Here is a 17,686-nt window from a genome sequence, read left to right on the forward strand (position 1 = left end):
ATATAGGTGATTTCTTTACAATAGGCAGCACCTCAAACACGGCCAGCAAATGTTCTCACTTAAAGACAGTCATGAAAGGAGGTGGTAAAAAGGAGGACAGGGAAGAGCCTCTTAGTTCGACAAAACTAAAGACAACTCTAAAGATTTGGCATTGCTATTAAAATAACCACAGCCTTTCCGCCGTTCACGGCAAGGAGAAATTTGGAGCATCACAGCCCACTGCTCTTGGCCCGTCTAATGTGATTTCTCCATTAAAAAGCAAACCCCAATGATGTTCTCTCAATACACCGGCATTCTTGTAAGAAAAAAAAAGTCAATGATTACTATCTCCTCCTTGCCCTTGGAGTGTGGGAAAGGGAAGGGGAAAGACAGTACTGAACCCTAAAAAGAGATCCATAGTCTTAGAAGAGGGCAAAATTTGTCAAACGCAGAGTGGAAAAGAGTGGAGCCTACCGCTTACCTTCACAAAACTCATTCGGATAGTGCACATCTTCGTGAGCTCATAAACAGTTTCAAAGCCGTGGTTCACCGACTGAGCCAGTAACTGGGCAAACTCTTGGTTGTTAAAAATTTTCAAACTGCACCCGCTGGGGATCTTGCAAACGGTGGTGGGGTGGAACCCGTGGTGATAGTTGCAGTTCCGACTTTGCACGAAGATGCTGCTGTCGCTGAGGCACTCGGCGTACACTTCCCCTCCAACATAGTAGAGGTGAACTCCTGAAAAGAAATAAGAGTCACCATCTTTAGGGAGTTCGAAGGCAGCCACTCCCACTGACCTGGGCTTTGAAAAATTACAACTAGATTTGCTTTTAAAAATAAACCCAACACCCCCTCGCCCAGGCAAGGCACTTTTTTGAGTGAAGGAAGAACAGATATTTATTTTTTTAAATGTCCCAATGGATACCACTGCTTTATGCTGGGAAATAATTACCAGTAAAACCCCTTACACAGACAAACCTTGCTAAGCAGCAATCAGTGCTAGTGGAAATGAAGTTCTTTCCTGATGACATCAATTGTATCCGTATGACTCCCATGACCAAACAATAGTTTGGAAGCAGTTCTATTACTCAGGTTCTTCTTAAATTTTACTTCCTATTCTCCACGTATTTGTTTCCAAGACCCACCTCATATTTTCCAACCCACTCCGTGCCCTCCCTGTTACTCCCTGTTCTTTTCAGACCTCTGCCTGCAGCTGGGCTACTTAGGAAATTTTAAATGAGGTGTTTTTGGGAGAGATAGAAAGATGAGGAAGAGACAGAGGAGAAACCAGAAAGGCACAGGTGAAGGAAGTGCAGCGGAAAGCTGCACAGATGTTAGCTCAGGAAAAGCTTTTCTGGCCCAGAAAGTATGGAAAAAAAAAATAATTCACATGGTGAGAAAACAGATCTCACTAAGTCACCACCTGCTTCAAAACACTTTCGTGTGAGCTCCAGAGAACCAGAAAATGATTTTTCCCAGCTTGAAAAGGGGTCAGGGGGTGAAAAGGAAGATCCAAACCCACACCTGTGCCACGATGACTTGAAGTAGATGAATTTAAACAGGCCGCGCTGGGTCACAGGTTCCAGGGCCTTGTGGCATTAGACAGGTCATCCTATATTTAACAATGGAAGTGTGTAGCTCAACAAAAATGCAAAGCAGCAAGTCTTAATGGGAAGGGCATAGGATAGAATTGGGAACCGGAGTTCTAGTTGCAGCCCTGCCCTGGCTTGCATGACCTTGGGCAAGTCACCTAACTTATCTGTGCTTCAGTCTCCTCATCTGTTAAACTGGGAGCGGGGGAGGTGACTGTATCTGAACTGCTTCTCTCGTAATCTTTCCTAGTGCTCTGAGTGAGCGCTTAATAAATGTCATTATTATTATAATCAAACCCTTCCGAGGAGATGAGGGATCAGGATAGCCATGAAAAAACAAAAGATTTATGGATGAACAGATGTGTGCAAACGCTACTCTGAAAAGATACATTTCAAAGGCTTTTACACCTCCTACGGTTAGATGCTTCCTGTTTTACAGGGAACATTCTTCAAAATGTTTATCTTCTAATGAAACTTTTGATAAAGCAGTCTCAAAAAAGAGTAGCAAAGAGGTCCTGCCTTTGCGGCACCAAGCTGGCACAACAGCAATGGAGCAACAGAGAGGCAGCACGGCCTACTGGATAGAGCACAGGCCTGGGAGTCAGGAAGACCTGGGTTCTAATTCCAGCTCTGTCACGTGTCTGCCGTGTGACCCTGGGCAAATCACTTGATTTCTCTGTGCCTCAAAACTCGTGCTGGGCAACAACAGCATGGGAGAGAGTTCATTCATTCAATAGTATTTATTGAGCGCTTACTATGTGCAGAGCACTGTACTAAGTGCTTGGAATGTACAATTAGGCAACAGATAGAGACAATCCCTGCCCACTGACCGGCTTACAGTCTAATCAGGGGAGAGATAGCAATAAATAGAATCAAGGGGATGGACATCTCATTAACAAAATAGGGTAATAAAACTATATACAAATGAGGGGGAGCACAGTGCTGAGGGGAGGGGAAGGGAGAGGGGGAGGAGCAGAGGGAAAGGTGGGGGGGGAAGGGAGCTTAGCTGAGGGGAGGTGAAGGGGGGCAGAGAGGCAGCAGAGGGAGCAGGGGAAAAGGGAAAGGTGGGGGGGAAGGAGGCTGGGAGAAGGGCGGGGAGAGGAGAAGAGGGGAAGGTGGGGAAAAGGAAAGCTCAGTCTGGTAAGGCCTCTTGGAGGAGGTGAGTTCTCAGTAGGAGGTGAGTTCTCAGTAGGGAGTTGATGGCGGAGACTCAAATTTATTGCGCGGAAGGAGGCAACGGTAAACCATTTCCGTATTTTTACTGAGAAAATTCTAAGGATCCCCCACCGGAACAACTGCAGACAGAGATGGGGCGTTCTGGGAGAGATGTGTCCATGGAGTCGCTATGGGTCGAAATGACTCAACAGCATAAAGCAAGAGAAGACAGTTACCTCATCTGTAAAATGAGGATTAAGGCTGGGAGTCCTATGTGGGACAGGGACTGTGACCAACTCAATTACTTTGTATCTCCCCTAGCACTTAGTACAGTGCCTAGCACATAGTAAACGATTAACAAATACCACAATTATTATTTTTATTAATTTAAAAGTATTTATTGAGCGCTTACCATGTGCAGAACACTGTACTAAGTGCTTGGAAAGCATAATACCGCAAATAGAGACAATCCCTGCCCACAATGGGGTATTATTATTATTCTTATCCCTTTGGACTGTAGTAAGCTCCTTGTGTGTTTCCTACATCTAATGTAGTGGTAGCCGTGTTATTTTTGGAGCTCCTACTAAATGCAATGTACGATACTTATAAACACTTAAGAACAGCAGAGGCACAAGGCCTGTATAGATCTACAAATCAGCAGAAGAATCCGGAGTAAAAAATAGAATATATCACACCGATACAATCAGCCTCGGGAGACTTGTTGGAGGTGGGATTCTAGGAGGGCTTTGAAGGTTGGGAGGATTGCAGTCCAGGGGATTTGGGGAGGGGGGTAGAGGGTTTTAGGGGAAGAGAATCCCAGGTCTCAGGGCCACGCGGCAAGGAGTTAGTACAGCGCTCTTCACAAAGTAGGCGTCCCATAAATACTACTGACTTGCCCGGCGAGTTTCCATCTACGTTCCCTAATCGCCATCTCGTCTTCCCGCAAAACCAAACGCCAGAGAAAGCAACCATCATATTGCTCTTCTTACTGTCCGGTTGCCCCGTCCTGACTCAGAATACCAGGTCGATAGGACCATTAGTCTGATCTAGTAATGGCACCGCTTATGTTCTTAATCGAAAGGAACTGGCCCCTAAGTCTCTAAACTTCTAAACTCTCAGCTTCGACCAACCGCTTCTTGACTATCGTACACATATGCCTAGCAACGGCCAACACTCCACCTCTCACGCCACAACTCTCAGGTTCCTGTCCCAACAGGTCCCACCCAAATCCCTGCACTTCGCTCCTTGCTCTTCATGGCGTCTCTTCGCTGTGACTCCTGAATGCTACATTCTCCTCATGAAGGGAAGGTATAAGAATGTGTTTTTCACGACTGCTGCCTTCAACCACAATTATATTCCGGAGCAAAAGAGATCATTTTAGCAAGCAAAAGGAGGGGAAAATCCAAAAGGGAAGCTTCCTTACGGAAAATGCTTGACAAACTGGGTACCCGGAAGAAGTCACAATAAAAAAGTTTCCCTTTCCTAGTGGTAAGATCTCCCGGCAACCATGGACAAACCTCATTCCTGAGACTTCACTGAGCCCGAGAGCCTTCACGAAGGAACTGATTTTCGTGCTAGCGGTTTGTGCAACTGTGCAACCTCTCATGCTCTCATCCCTGCCAGTATTAATGGCAATGGTATTTACTGAGCGCTAAATGGTGCAGGGCATTATACTGAGCATTTAGGAAAATACAATAACAATAGAGATGGCAGACACGATCCATGTCCACAAGGAGCCGGGAATCAATTCCCCCTGAAGCTCAAGAATATTACAAGCAAGTTGGCAGGCAGGAGGTGGCAGCACCAACAAAGCAGCCATACACACAATTCTTTCCCTCTTGCATAATTTGTTTATATTAACATCTGTCGCTCCCTCTAGACTGTAAGCTCACTGTAGTCAGCGATCGTACCTAACCAACTCCGTAATATTGTACTCTCCCAAGTGCTTAGTGTAGGTTCTCACACTGTAAGCACTTAATAAATACAATCGATTGATTAAATAGGGCTAGGCAAAGTCTCACTATTATAGGCTGGAAATTCCCTTGTCAATTTCAGTGCTTCACCTGACTACTGCCTTTGAAGATTGACTATCAAAGAAACAAGCTCAAGACAACAGTATTCACAGATGTCTATTTTGAGCCAATTAATATTACCACAAAAACTGAATGAAATACGAGCATTTCCTTTATAAAATGGAAATACGTGACAGCCATTTTCATTAGTTGGGCTTCACAAGTCTTGCAACATTTCACTCAGTCCACATTTCACTCTGCTGTTCAGGGTGTTTTTCTAAAATCACTGTTCTGCAAACATCTCCCCTCACCTCAGATACTTCCAATGGTTGCTCATTCCGCTCTCCATCAAATAGAAGCTCCTGAGCATTGACTTTCAAACACCCATCCAGTATTCTCCCTCCAGCAATAATAATAATCGCAATAATAAGGCAGTTGTTGAGTCGTTACTCTGTCCCAAGCACCGGACTGAAAGCCGGGACAGACACAGTGAAAATCGGATCAGAGGCCAGCCCTATCCCACATGGGGCTCATGCTCTATGGGGGAGGGAGAATAGGTATTTAATCCCCATTTTGCAGTTGAAGGAACTGAGGCCCAAAGAAGTTAAGTGGCTTGTCCAAGGTCACACAGCAAGCAAATGATGGAACCGGGATTGGAAACCAGGTCTCCTGATTCCAAGGGCTGAGCTCTTACAGGCTGCTTCTCTTTTTCCTTGTTCCTCTGGCGCTCATGCTTCACTCCTCAAATCAATTTATTAAGCACCTATTGTGGTTCCTCAGGCTAACCTACTCAGTGTGCCTCTTCTTAATTTGCCCACTGCCGACCTCTTGCTCCCACCCTTTTCCCTGCTTGGACCACCTTCCCACTTCACCTCCACCTGACCACTGTTTCCCCCCACTTTCAAAGGCCTTTTGAATTCACAGCTTTTCCAGCAGGCCTTTCCTGATTGATTTCTAATCTCCCCATTTCAAATCCACTTACCACATCAGCATGTTCTTTCCCACCCGGCCCCTACAGTATTTGTGTACATATCTTTATTTTCTATTACTGCTTTCTATCTGTAATTTACAGAAGTGATTGTCTCTCACTAGACTGTAAGTTTTTGAGGGCAAGGATCATGTCTGCTACTTCTATTGTACTTGCCCTGCATTTGGTACAGTGCCCTGTACATAGCTGGCACTGAAATATTATTTATCGGTTGAAGGAAATTAGCCAAAAAAGACACAGGCCAGAACCTAATTAGCTTCACTTCTCCTTTCCATTACATTTTTACTGTTTTCTAGACTGTAAGCTCACTGTGGGCAGGAATGTGTCCGTTATATTACTGTGTTGTCCTCTTCCAAGCGCTTAGTACAGTGCTCTGCCCTCAGTAAGCACTCAATTTACTTATTGATTGAGTTTTCACTGAAATTTAGGTCTCCATGTCTCTGGATTGGGGCCTTCTTTTTCTTTCTTGGCCTGGGAAGGCAAGGAAAAGGGAAAAGGTAGGAGTTGGATGACACAGTAGAAATCCTGCTAGATAACGGACCAAATGTATACTTCAGAGTTACTACTTTCAACGTGGCTTTATCCTGTGGCGACATATAAAAGCAGACCTAACGGACAACGAAAGAAACTTTGGACAGTTACGGCTGCTGTGAATTAAAATACCATTAAGAGTGGAGAACCACACACAGAAAAAAATGGAAAGAAGCAAAGAAGTTCCTGGCAACACACAATGGAAGCAAGCGGGTGCCTTTAAAAAAATCACAGCTAGCACACAAAAACTGGTGACCGGGTGCTAGAACCCCTTGCCCCTAGATTGACAAAAAATCTGCTCTGGGGGCACTGGCCAGAGTGAAAAGATAAGAACAGTAAGAAACACACTTTGCCAATGTGCCGCCTAGTGTTTTCAATGGTGGAATTCCGGTTAACGTTGCGAGAGCAGCCAAGGCAGAACCGGTTCTTGTTGTTAGAAGGATCGGTGAAACCATCCACCAACACGCTTGTGGAGGAGGCATGGAACGCTTCACCCACACGATTGTTGAGCTCATAGTAGACAATGGAGCACCAGTGTTTTGGCTCTTCATAAGCAACTGCTTGAACATCTGGCAAAGAAGAAAAGGCTATAGTCAACTGGCAGAGGAATTAATGAGTGTCTGAGTCTTACGAACTGTAAACTATGGTGTAGGCTTGGCTTAAGATCACGGAGTGAAGTTCTGGATAAGTAACTGCTAATGAAGCATAGCTTGTCTATGCTGACCAAAGTAGAAAATTTCCGTTTAGTTTGGAGGACTTTTGTTCCATTTGATATCAAATACAAGCGAGCCCCACACCCCCCATCCTAGGGCAGATTTACTTTGGGGATAGAAATGTATTCGTGTTCACTGATCACTCCCAAAGTGTAAGGTGCCACCCTGAATACGGAGTTAGGCCAGACCACAATGACAGCACGTCACGCGCAGTAGCAAGACCTGCAAAAACAGCTTGATCAGTGCAGGAGATGTGCCAGGAAACAAACACCAGGTTGAAAGCATTAATACTCCTGTGCCTTTCCAAAGCCATTTGAAATAACTTTTAATTATTAGCACAAAGTTACTTTGCCTTCCTAAGGAGATGCCAGTAATGACCAAGGCCACGAATTTGCCCGAGCTCTCGAACTCAGGAAGAAATCTTGTCAGCTGGCCATTCTTACGGAATGAATCATATCTCTCGCACACAGATTTCATAGTAACTTCCTTACATTTGCTTTAAGTCATGCAGAGCAGGTGCGTTTTGTCTCTCCATTCCCAGCGTGGGCCAACAATGGAAATTACCCAACTCCACTGACAGGATGCAGCTTGTTAAATCAAATCTCTTAAGACTAACAAATCTCCCATACAGAACAAGCTCGCGCAGCATTTACAACTCAAAGGTTTTTAAGGCAAGTTCATATAGAGGAGGCTCTTTTATTAACAAATCAGAAATTGAAGCAATTCGCACAGTACAGTCAATATACCACTGCATACTGTTGTACAGTTCTGAACCCTTAAACAGAGAATCCTCAAAAATGAATGAAAAAAGAGGCGTCTGGTAACATCCAGGGGAAAGGGAAGTAGTATTTTCTTGTTGAACAAACAAACTCTGAATTACAAAAAAAGTATTTTATTTCATTAGTTGGGAAAAAGTTAATAAAATGACTGCTAGCAGGGAAATACACATTTTAAAAACAAATGTTTCAGAAGTACAAAAATGTCTGAGCTGAAAACTTAACACTTTCTCCAATTCTTCCTTTATTATTTGTTAAGCGCTTAGTATGTGACAGGCATTGTACTAAGCACTGGGGTAATAACTTGGTATTTGTTAAACGCTTACTATGTGCCAAGGATTGTTCTAAGTGCTGGGGAAGATATAAGGTAATCAGCTTGTCCCTCATAGGGCTCACAGTCTTCATCCCATTTCATGGATGAGGACTCTGAGGCGCACAGAAGTGAAGTGACTTGCCCAAGGTCACAGAGCAGACAAGAGATGGAACTGGGATTAGAACCCAGGTCCTTCTGACTCCCAGGCCCATGCTCTATCCACTAGGCCATGCTGCTTCTTAGTTTGTTAGAAAAGATGTTCATGTGCAATAAACACTACTCCACACAGGACAAGACACCTTAGTCAACTAGCATGTAATACAATAATAGATGGCTCACAGTTTTGTAATCTTCCTCTAGTGCCCGGGTCCCTCTGCTCGCTGCTGATCCTTTCTCCCAAATATACACATATGGGAATCAGTTTTTCCACTTTCCATAATACTTTCCACTGGAGTCTCTCCAAGTGCTTAGTAAGGTGCTTCGCACAGAGTAAGTGCTCAATAAATACGATTGAATGAATCAAAGAGGACAAGCCTGGGAGTCAGAGGACCTGGGTTCTAATACCAGCTCTGCCACATGTCTGCTGTGTGTCCCCAGGCAAGTCATTCAACTTCTCTGGGTATTAGTTACCTTATGTGTAAAATGGGGGTTGAAGCTGTGAGCTGTGATGGATACAATTAAAGGAAAAGACATGAAAGTCTTTTTTTCCCCCCCTGAAGCCCTGCACATTAAATCTTCCCTCAGATTGGGAGCTGGACACACAGCCTAGTACAAGGGAAGGAAGCATGGTCCATCCCGGCTCCATCACCTGCTTGTTTTGTGACCTCTGGTAAGCCACCACCTTTCTGGACCCCAATTTTCTCTTTTGTGAAATGAGGCTAAAGATAACTATACTCTTTCCATTCTCAATTTTTTAAAAATCCTATTTAAGTGCTTACTATATGTCACTCATTATAGTAAGTGACACAAGCTAATCAATTTGGATGCAGTTCCTATGACACAAGGACCTGTCAATCTGAGCCCAGAGAAGTTAAGTGACTTGCCCAAGATTACGCAGCAGACAAGTGGCAGAGCCAGTATTAGAACCCACGTCTTTCTGATCCCCAGGCCCATGCTATAAACCCTAGGCAGCTGCAGATATGTGACCTCCAGAACCAGAGCAAGAACGGGTGAAGCGCTCAGTACAGTGCTCAGCACCAGCAGGCACTCAGTAAATACCACTGATTGATTGAGGGCTACTGAATGAAACTGTGGCTGGCCTCGAGGCAGGGAGGAAATGGTGTAGGGGAAATGAATGTGGTTTAAAGCTCCTGCCCCTTTCCCCAACATTGTTGTCAGAAAGTTGCCTTTGGGTCAAAATAACAGTTGGGTCCCATTCTAAATAATAATAGTAATAATGTTGGCATTTGTTAAGCACTTACTATGTGCTGAGCACTGTTCTAAGCGCTGGGGCAGATACAAGGTAATTAGGTTGTCCCACACGAGGCTCACAGCTTTAATCCCCATTTTACAGATGAGGTAACTGAGGCACCGAGAAGTTAAGTGACTTGCCCAAAGTCACACACCTGATAAGTGGCAGAGCCGGGATTAGAATCCATGACCGCTGACTCATAAACCCGTGCTCTTTCCACTGAGCCATGCTGCTTCTTCCCATGAATGAAAACCAGTGATTTAAGTGATGACTACTGGGTAGGTGACATTTTAAAAAGTCGTGTCACCTGTTCCAGTTACTTCAGAGGCAGGGCAAGAGTTGGTAACACTCAGGCCCTTCGGCACATATCTTGAAAAAGAAATATATTGTGAACAGACTAGAAGGAATTCATTCGCCTGTGATGTTCAAATTTTGAAAATCAGCTTCTAAATAATAATAATAATAATGATGGTGGTATTTGTTAAGTGCTTACTATGTGCAAAGCACTGTTCTAAGTGCTGAGGGGGATACAACGTGGCTCAATGGAAAGAGCCCGGGCTTGGGAGTCAGAGGTCATGGGTTCGAATCCCAGCTCTGCCATTTGTCAGCTGTGACTGTGGGCAAGTCACTTAACTTCTCTGTGCCTCAGTTACCTCATCTGTAAAATGGGGATTAACTGTGAGCCTCAGGTGGGACAACCTGATTACCCTGTATCTACCCCAGCGCTTCCAACAGTGCTCTGCACATAGTAAGTGCTTAACAAATAACAACATTATTACAAGGTGATCAGATTGTCCCATGTGGGGCTCATAGTTTTAATCTCCATTTTACAGATGAGGTAACTGAGGCACAGAGAAGTTAAGTGACTTGCCCATTCTAAATCCTCCTCTACTGCATCCTCCAGTTCACCCTATCCAGCAGATTCACTTGATTATGATAGGCTCACTTCCTGCTTGATGATGCTGAGCATGGGCCAAGTTAAAAGCTCAACAGGTGGCCTGCCGGGAAACAAGAATTTGCGTCCCACGAGCTGGCTCAGCTCTGTCCTTGTTTATTTTAAAAGGCTGCTCTCCTTGCTACGGAAAAACTTCCCAAAGGTATTTGTATTCGATACCGCCAGAGATGGGAATGGTTTCCCCAACCTGAACGGAAGCAACACTTAACACGGTGAGCACCTCCAAGCCCAAGACAGCTGTAGTGGGGCAAGACCACTTACCGCCTCTGTTTATGTCAGGGGGCATTGAAGGCGCCATCATGTTCGTATCCATTGGCTGCGACCCATCCTGGGTCATAGGATCCTCGGGAGGGAGGTAAGCAGGAGGAGGAGTATCGGCTAATGGATTAAAAAAAAAGGATTAAAAACGTTCCTGCACGGACACATGGTCATCAGCCTTGAAATTCTCAAAGCCGAGCCCTGCTACAACTTCTACAACTCATCACAGCCATCACGGACCTTGAGCCACGGAAACAAAAATTCCAAGTCCGAGACTTGCTAAATACAACCACAGTGCTTCCAAGGGGGGAAGCAAGCGAGAGGGGAAGACCAAATGATTATTCAGAATATATTCAGTGTGGAGATAATAATAATTGTGGTTTTTGTTAAGGGCTTACTGGGTGCCAAGCACCGTACTAGAATAGATGTGAGACTCTCAGTAAGAGGGAGAACAGGGATTGAGTCTCCATTTTGCAGATGAGCAAACTGAGGCACAGAGAAGTTACACAGTAGACAAGTGGTGGAGTTGGGATTAGAATTTGGGTCCTCTGATTCCTGGGCCCGTGCTTTTTCCGCTAGGCCATGCTGCTCTCATCTGTGAGGCAACAAAATGCACTATTGAGCCTGCCCAACTGCAGAGATCCCACATTTATCCCATTACTACTTCAGAAATGTGTGATAAAGCGCTTGATGTCATCAGATTGCTGAGGATAAGTGGCTTCAGGGGGCCTGGTTGCATTAACACGCTGCCCCCTGAGAAATTGCTTTGCTGAAGTTACTCTACAGCTTTATATCCACTGTCAATTTTCCAGGATTCAGAGAGATACTTGTGAACATTCCCTTCTCTATACTAGTGCAAGCCATTATGGATTAACAGCAAATAAATGTTGGCCTTAGGGCTCTTAAAGTTCAGGCTTTTCGCCTTTCGGTACCTTTCCAAAAATGCAAACTTCCGATTGCCGCTGATGTTGTTTGCCCTGGAGGGCCTTTAAAAGAAGACCCTTATACGCCCTCAAAACAAAGGTGTTTTCTGCTGCACACGACCCTTCTGTTCCACCCTTAGGAGCTTGAATAATTTTGCCTCACTAAAGCAGAGTTAGCCAACCCAACATGCTACATGGAAGGTGTGCAGTGCAATCTACCAGAAGAACAAGGTCCCTGATTTTATTAAACTGACCTTCTAGAAGCTTCCACCACATCCTAGTGTCTTAGTGCATCTGAGAAGAATGCAAAGGAACTGGGACAAAAGGGCCCAAATCAGTCAGGGTGTCTCCTGTTTCTGACCACCACCACTCCAGTAGACAGTCAATCAACTGTATTTACCGAGTGCTTACTGTGTGCGGAACACTGTACTAAGCGCTTGGGAGAGTACATATAACAGACATATTCCCTGCCCAAAAAGAGCTTATGGTTAATTTCTCCGTGGTTCCGTGACCAGTTCTCCACTTCTCCCCACTCCCATCCACATCGTGCTAACAAAGGGTGTCTGTCTAGAGAGTGTTCACGGCAATGATTCAAAGTACTGAGTCAGGGCTAAAGGGGCCTCATCTGGATGCCTTTTTCATCCTCTCTAGTGCTCCTCTTAATTCAATTTCTCCACTGCAGCTGCACTGCTGACTCTGCTTTACCTCCAAGCCAGGAATGCAGGCAGTCAACCTCCTCAGAGACCAAACCCAATGAACTTTCACACACCAGCTGGTGGGGATGAACTGGGAGACTCTTTCACTAAAGGAAGAGCCTAGAGCCTGGATAATTTGCTCTGCCATCTGAAATGAAGGGTCTCCATTTCTCTTTGATCCCCCGGCCCCAAATTCCTAATCTAAAATCAACACATCTATTTAACTGATTGGGCATTCCGGTGATTTTTTTTCCTTCCATCCTATTTTGCAGGAACACAAACCAAATCAGGAAAAAAACCAACATACCAACAACGAACAAAAAACCAACGTAAGTTTAAGAGTTATCTGAAAACCTCGGTGGACTATTTTTAAGATAGCAACACGGGTGGTGAATTAAGTAAATCCAGTCAATTTTAATGAAAAATGTTCACCCACCATTACTCAAAATACTTTCCAACAAAGGAAAATATTTATTGATATCCAGTGTATCTATTTGTCCATAATCCTCTCTCTCAGGGACTAGCAGAAACAACTTTGGCATTAATCACTCGAGTTTTTGTACATATTTTGCTTATTCAACCACAATCCATCCACAATTAAAAACAATATTTTTATTATGTCTTAATATTCCCCTTGAATTTAAAGGCTGATTACGACAAGGGAGAACGGTGGAGGAGGGGAAGCGCCATGGTCTTCAGTTGCAGGCTGATCACTTGCAGGGCCTCCGCTCAGCTAGTTTTCAGCTGAAGAATATTTGTTTCTTGGGGTTACATCACCATTTGAATAAATTTAATCACACAGTGATGGTATAATCCCCAGGGAAGCATCTTTCTTCTGTAGAACCGTAACCTAATGCTGAACTCACGATTGGGTGTCTTTCCTGTGTTAAGAGGAGGAGCAAAGCTGTGCTCCTCATAAGACAAAATATCTACCACATATGAGCATATACTTGTTTGCTGCGTGACTTTGGGCAAATCACTTAACTTCTCTGTGCCTCAGTTACCTCATCTGTAAAATGGGGCCTGAGACTGTGAGCCCTACTTGGGACAAGGGACTGGGTCCACACCAATTTGCTGTAACCACCCCAGCAGTTAGTACAGTGGCTGGCACATAGTAAGGTCTTAAATACCATAATTAATGAATTAATTATATAAAGATCTGCATATATACACACACAAATATAATCATATGTTCCACACTAGGACCAAAGGCCGCAAAAATGATCACTCCCATAAAGATGCAGTTGTTTTTGAAAACTTTTAGAACGAAGGGGGGAAAAGGCTTATTCTAGCAAATGGGTCTACTGTAGAAATCTGAGGCATTTTCTCAGATTGCCTTAATGTCTTCACACCCAAAGCTGCATTTTAAGCTTCTTTTTTCTTTTTAAACCACTAGCCAACTGGCTCAGCTTTCCCTAAGCCATCCTGAGAAGAGTGGCATCACAACCAGAACATTCCCCCCGCCCCTTGCTCATGATCTGAGGCGGATTCAACTTACCTGGCATCTGAAAGGGGCTTCCTGGATCGGAGCTGGTAGGTGAGTGGGGATAGGTACTGCTGCTGCTCCCTGGGGAGTTCGGGTAGCTGCTGTTGGGTGAGTGAGGGAACTGGTGGCTGTTGGGTTGCTGGAAAGAGTCCGGGAAAGTGGCATTGAGAGGCATGTGTGGTTCGTTTTGTCCCAAGTTGCGAAACTGAGCTAGGAGGCTGTGCTGAGGATTATATTCACTGTGTCTTGGGACCAGAACTGGAGGAAGAACTAGATAGGGAGGGAAAAAAAATGAGAATATTAATATTGAGGGGCTCCAAATTATAGCACGGCTAAAGTACACACAATGAAAGACGCAGAGTGATCAGAACCTTGTAACTCGGCAGCTTGCAAATGCATCGAAGCCTATGCCCTTCCTTCATTCCATGACCCATAAGTCCCACATCACCCTCCCACTGAAAAGTCAAAGGTACAGGCGTGCTTAGGAGAAAGGAAGAACATAGAAGGGAAAAAAACCCAAAACTTTTCTCTATTTTGTCCAGGAGTGGCTAACGGAGAGGGACAAAGAAGCAAAGCGTGGAACATGCTAATGCATTCTTGTTTATAAGTCCTTCAGCATATTTAAGAATTGGTTAATTTTAAAATAGGACCCACTGCATCTTCTTTGACGATACCCCTTAAAACTCCTAAGGCTCCACCTTAAAAACAAAGAAAATGGGGCCAATGATTGGAGGAAAAGCCAGACCAGGGAGTAAGCAGGATCACTGTGGAAGTCCCAAATAGTGGTAAGAGTCCAGACACAAAGGCTCTTTAGGTCAAATAAGTACCTAAAGAGAAAATCTTTTTTTCCTAGCAATCCCAAAGCACTTTTCTCATAAGTGGCCTCACTAATCTTGACAGCCCTCACATCCCCATTTCTTGAATGCTGAAAACAAGGAAAGAAGGGCCACTGTCTCCGGTGGAGGGGCTAAAAGAAAAACCCCAGGATGCATGTTTTCAGGTGTAACTGCGAGTGTCTACGGATGACATAACCTTCTCCTCCCAGAGGGGCTGCTCCCCTTTCCTTCCTGTCCCTTTCCTCACCACGATAGCCTGCTAGGGGTCTCTGGTGATGTTGCTGGGATAGCGGGGGGATGTCTCCAAAAAGGTCTGCTTGGAGCAGTATATTGGATTGACCCTTATGGAATGGGACAATCAGCTATTTCAAATGGAAAAAGTGCCCTCACATATTGTACCTGCCCTCTATAAACTTAGAAAAAGAGTGGAGAAGTACAGACCCACAGGCTAAGACAGTTTTGGTAGCTGGTCTTTGGAAAGTTTTACAGTAGTGTCCTCTGGGTGGCCTGGAACTTCTTCCCTATCCACGAGGCTATCAAACATTTCCTTTTAAATTAAATGTGACCTCTTAAAATAATGACAGAAAGCAGCATGGCCTAGTGGATATAGTATGGGCCCGGGAGTCAGAAGGTCATTCGTTCTAATCCCAGCTCTGCCACTTGTCTATGTGATCATGAGCAAGACACTTCACTTCTCGGTGCCTCAGTTACCTCATCTGTAAAATGGGGAGTGAGACTGTAAGCCCTATATGGGACAGGGACTGTGTCTAACCCGATTTACTTGTATCCACCCCAGTGCCTAGTGCGGTGCCCGCCACATAGGAAGCGCTTAATAAGTACCACAATTATTACCAATAATATTAAAGAACTGGGTTCTAATCACGGCTTTGCCACTTGTCTGTTATGTGACCATGTGAAAGTCACTTAACTTCTCTGTACCTCATCTGTAAAATGGGGATTAAAACTGGGCGGCCCATGTGAGACATGGACTACATCCAACCTGAATCTATCCCAGTGCTTAATAATAATAATAATAATAATAATAATAATAATAATAATAATGTTGGTATTTGTTAAGTGCTTACTATGTGCAGAGCATTGTTCTAAGCGCTGGGGTAGATACAGGGTCATCAGGTTGTCCCACGTGAGGCTCACAGTTAATCCCCATTTTACAGATGAGGTAACTGAGGCACAGAGAAGTTAAGTGTTTTGCCCATAGTCACACAGCTGACAAGTGGCAGAGCCGGGATTCGAACCCATGACCTCTGACTCCCAAGCCCATGCTCTTTCCACTGAGCCACGCTGCTTCTCTACAGTGCTTAGCACATTGTAAGTGCTTAACTCTTACCATTTAAAAAAAATAATACCGAAATTCTTGTGTCCAAATGACTGGTTACCCAAATAAGGCTAACTTGGAAAATAGTTTTTAAAAGTTTGAATAATTAACTAAAATTGAAAATTGGGCACAATATTGAGATAACCGAACGATCTGAGATTCAGATTCCCAATTAGAGTTCAATAATAAGCTTCCTATTGTGTTAAAGAATTGGGGAAGAAACATACGATTACCATAAAGTTAGCTTTTCAATTCATTCATTTTATAGCATTGACTGAATGTGGGTATACTTGAATTAGTTTAGTATTTTAGAGCACTCTAAACAATACAAGAGACATTTCTTCTGAAGGTCTAACAATGATCCTCAGCTTGGTTCTCATTACCAAGACTTCCCAAGAACTATCTGCTTCATACCAAATGCAGACTTTTTTCCCCTCAATTCAAACAGGAAACATCTTTCTTGAAGGTCCCTAACTGCCCTTGGGAAGCAGAGTGACTCTGGGCAATAGGAAACAAACAGTCTCGGACACTTCTGATCTCCTTCACTAAACAAAGACTATCTTCTCCCCGAATTGTTCTCACCAAAAACCCCTATAAAGTGCCCTGAGCCCCCTGGAAAAAAGGTACCATTCAAATTCAAAGATTTATTCATTGAAGGATCAGTAATATTCCTCATGTAGCTTGAGCACTGCTGCTCTTCGAGAGTGGTATGGTCAGTTTTATTATGACAGGTACCTCCCAGTCCAAATCCTTCAAAATTTTTCCTAGAAGATTGCTCTTAGATTTCTAAGTATTGGGTGGCAAAAGCAGCAAAGTTAACACATTAATTTTAAAGTTCAAAACCTCTATTTCCACCCTTACCTTTATTTTTCACAATGGCCTTCATGACATCAAGGGAAGTCATGGAATTTATAGCGTTTTTTTTTTTTAAAAAAAAGTGCTGGCCGGATGTTTAATTAAGTCTTTACCCAGAAAAATGTCGCCTAAAAGATTCCCTCCTTCCCTTCCCCAGTCCTGCCAAGAAATAAAAGGAAACAGAGACACAGGCTTCAGAGCAAGAGCTGCATTCTCCAGTCTGCAAGAGCTTCAATACCTCCTGAAGTAGCTCTGGGTGTAGAAACAAGGAAATTAGAGATGACCGACTCAAATTCTCTATCTTCAGAATTCCTGCCCAGGACCAGAAAAATGTCCCTCAGGTTTCAGCAAAAGTGAAGACTAGCAAAGGTTCATAAACTCCAGTTAGTGTCCAAATAACTGATCCTCTGAGCAAGGTGGAAGAAATCTATTATTTAGGCTTATTCGCTAACAAAAACACAGGAATTGGGAGAGTGTCTTCCCTTCCTTTCAGTGGCTTGGAGATGAGCAATTAATAATCATTTTCCTTTTTCTGATTTGTCATATAGTACTCCAAAAGCAATCAATGAGTGCCTATTATTTGCACGCCTACTACTGTATTGAGTGCCTCCTATTTGTAACGCCCTGGGGAAAATGATTGGAGTACATGAGACAAAACACAATTCCCTTTCAGATCCCCCAGCCTGTAAGAAATTAGATTTGTTCCCAAAAGTTGGGTTGCAGCAAAGAAAGGTAATGAGATGGAAAAAATAGGACCTTAGTCTCTGGGGCTGGAACAGCAAAGGCTAAAAGATCAATTAATAGAAGCGAAAGGACTAGGAGGCAAACAGGGAGATAGATGGAGAACCCAGGATGGAGGACCTGGCTGAGCC

General features: G+C 44.0%; 1 protein-coding gene across 3 annotated transcripts in view; it reads right to left on the reverse strand.

Moving 5' to 3' along the window:
• Positions 1-17,686, reverse strand: part of SMAD1 (SMAD family member 1) — a 66,904-nt gene that overhangs the window by 2,172 nt on the left and 47,046 nt on the right. Inside the window, exons 3-6 of one of the 3 annotated variants that reach the window (XM_029077000.1) lie at positions 13,800-14,057; positions 10,687-10,803; positions 6,607-6,826; positions 461-719 (exon numbers count right to left, since the gene is read on the reverse strand). In XM_029077000.1, the coding sequence (XP_028932833.1) occupies positions 461-719; positions 6,607-6,826; positions 10,687-10,803; positions 13,800-14,057 (854 nt within the window). Of the gene's footprint in view, positions 1-460; positions 720-6,604; positions 6,827-10,686; positions 10,804-13,799; positions 14,058-17,686 lie in introns of all 3 variants that reach the window. The other 2 variants (XM_029077001.2, XM_029077002.2) reach the window with 2 other exon arrangements.

Source organism: Ornithorhynchus anatinus, chromosome 12 (genome assembly GCF_004115215.2).
Source record: "Ornithorhynchus anatinus isolate Pmale09 chromosome 12, mOrnAna1.pri.v4, whole genome shotgun sequence".
Lineage (NCBI taxonomy): Eukaryota > Metazoa > Chordata > Mammalia > Monotremata > Ornithorhynchidae > Ornithorhynchus > Ornithorhynchus anatinus.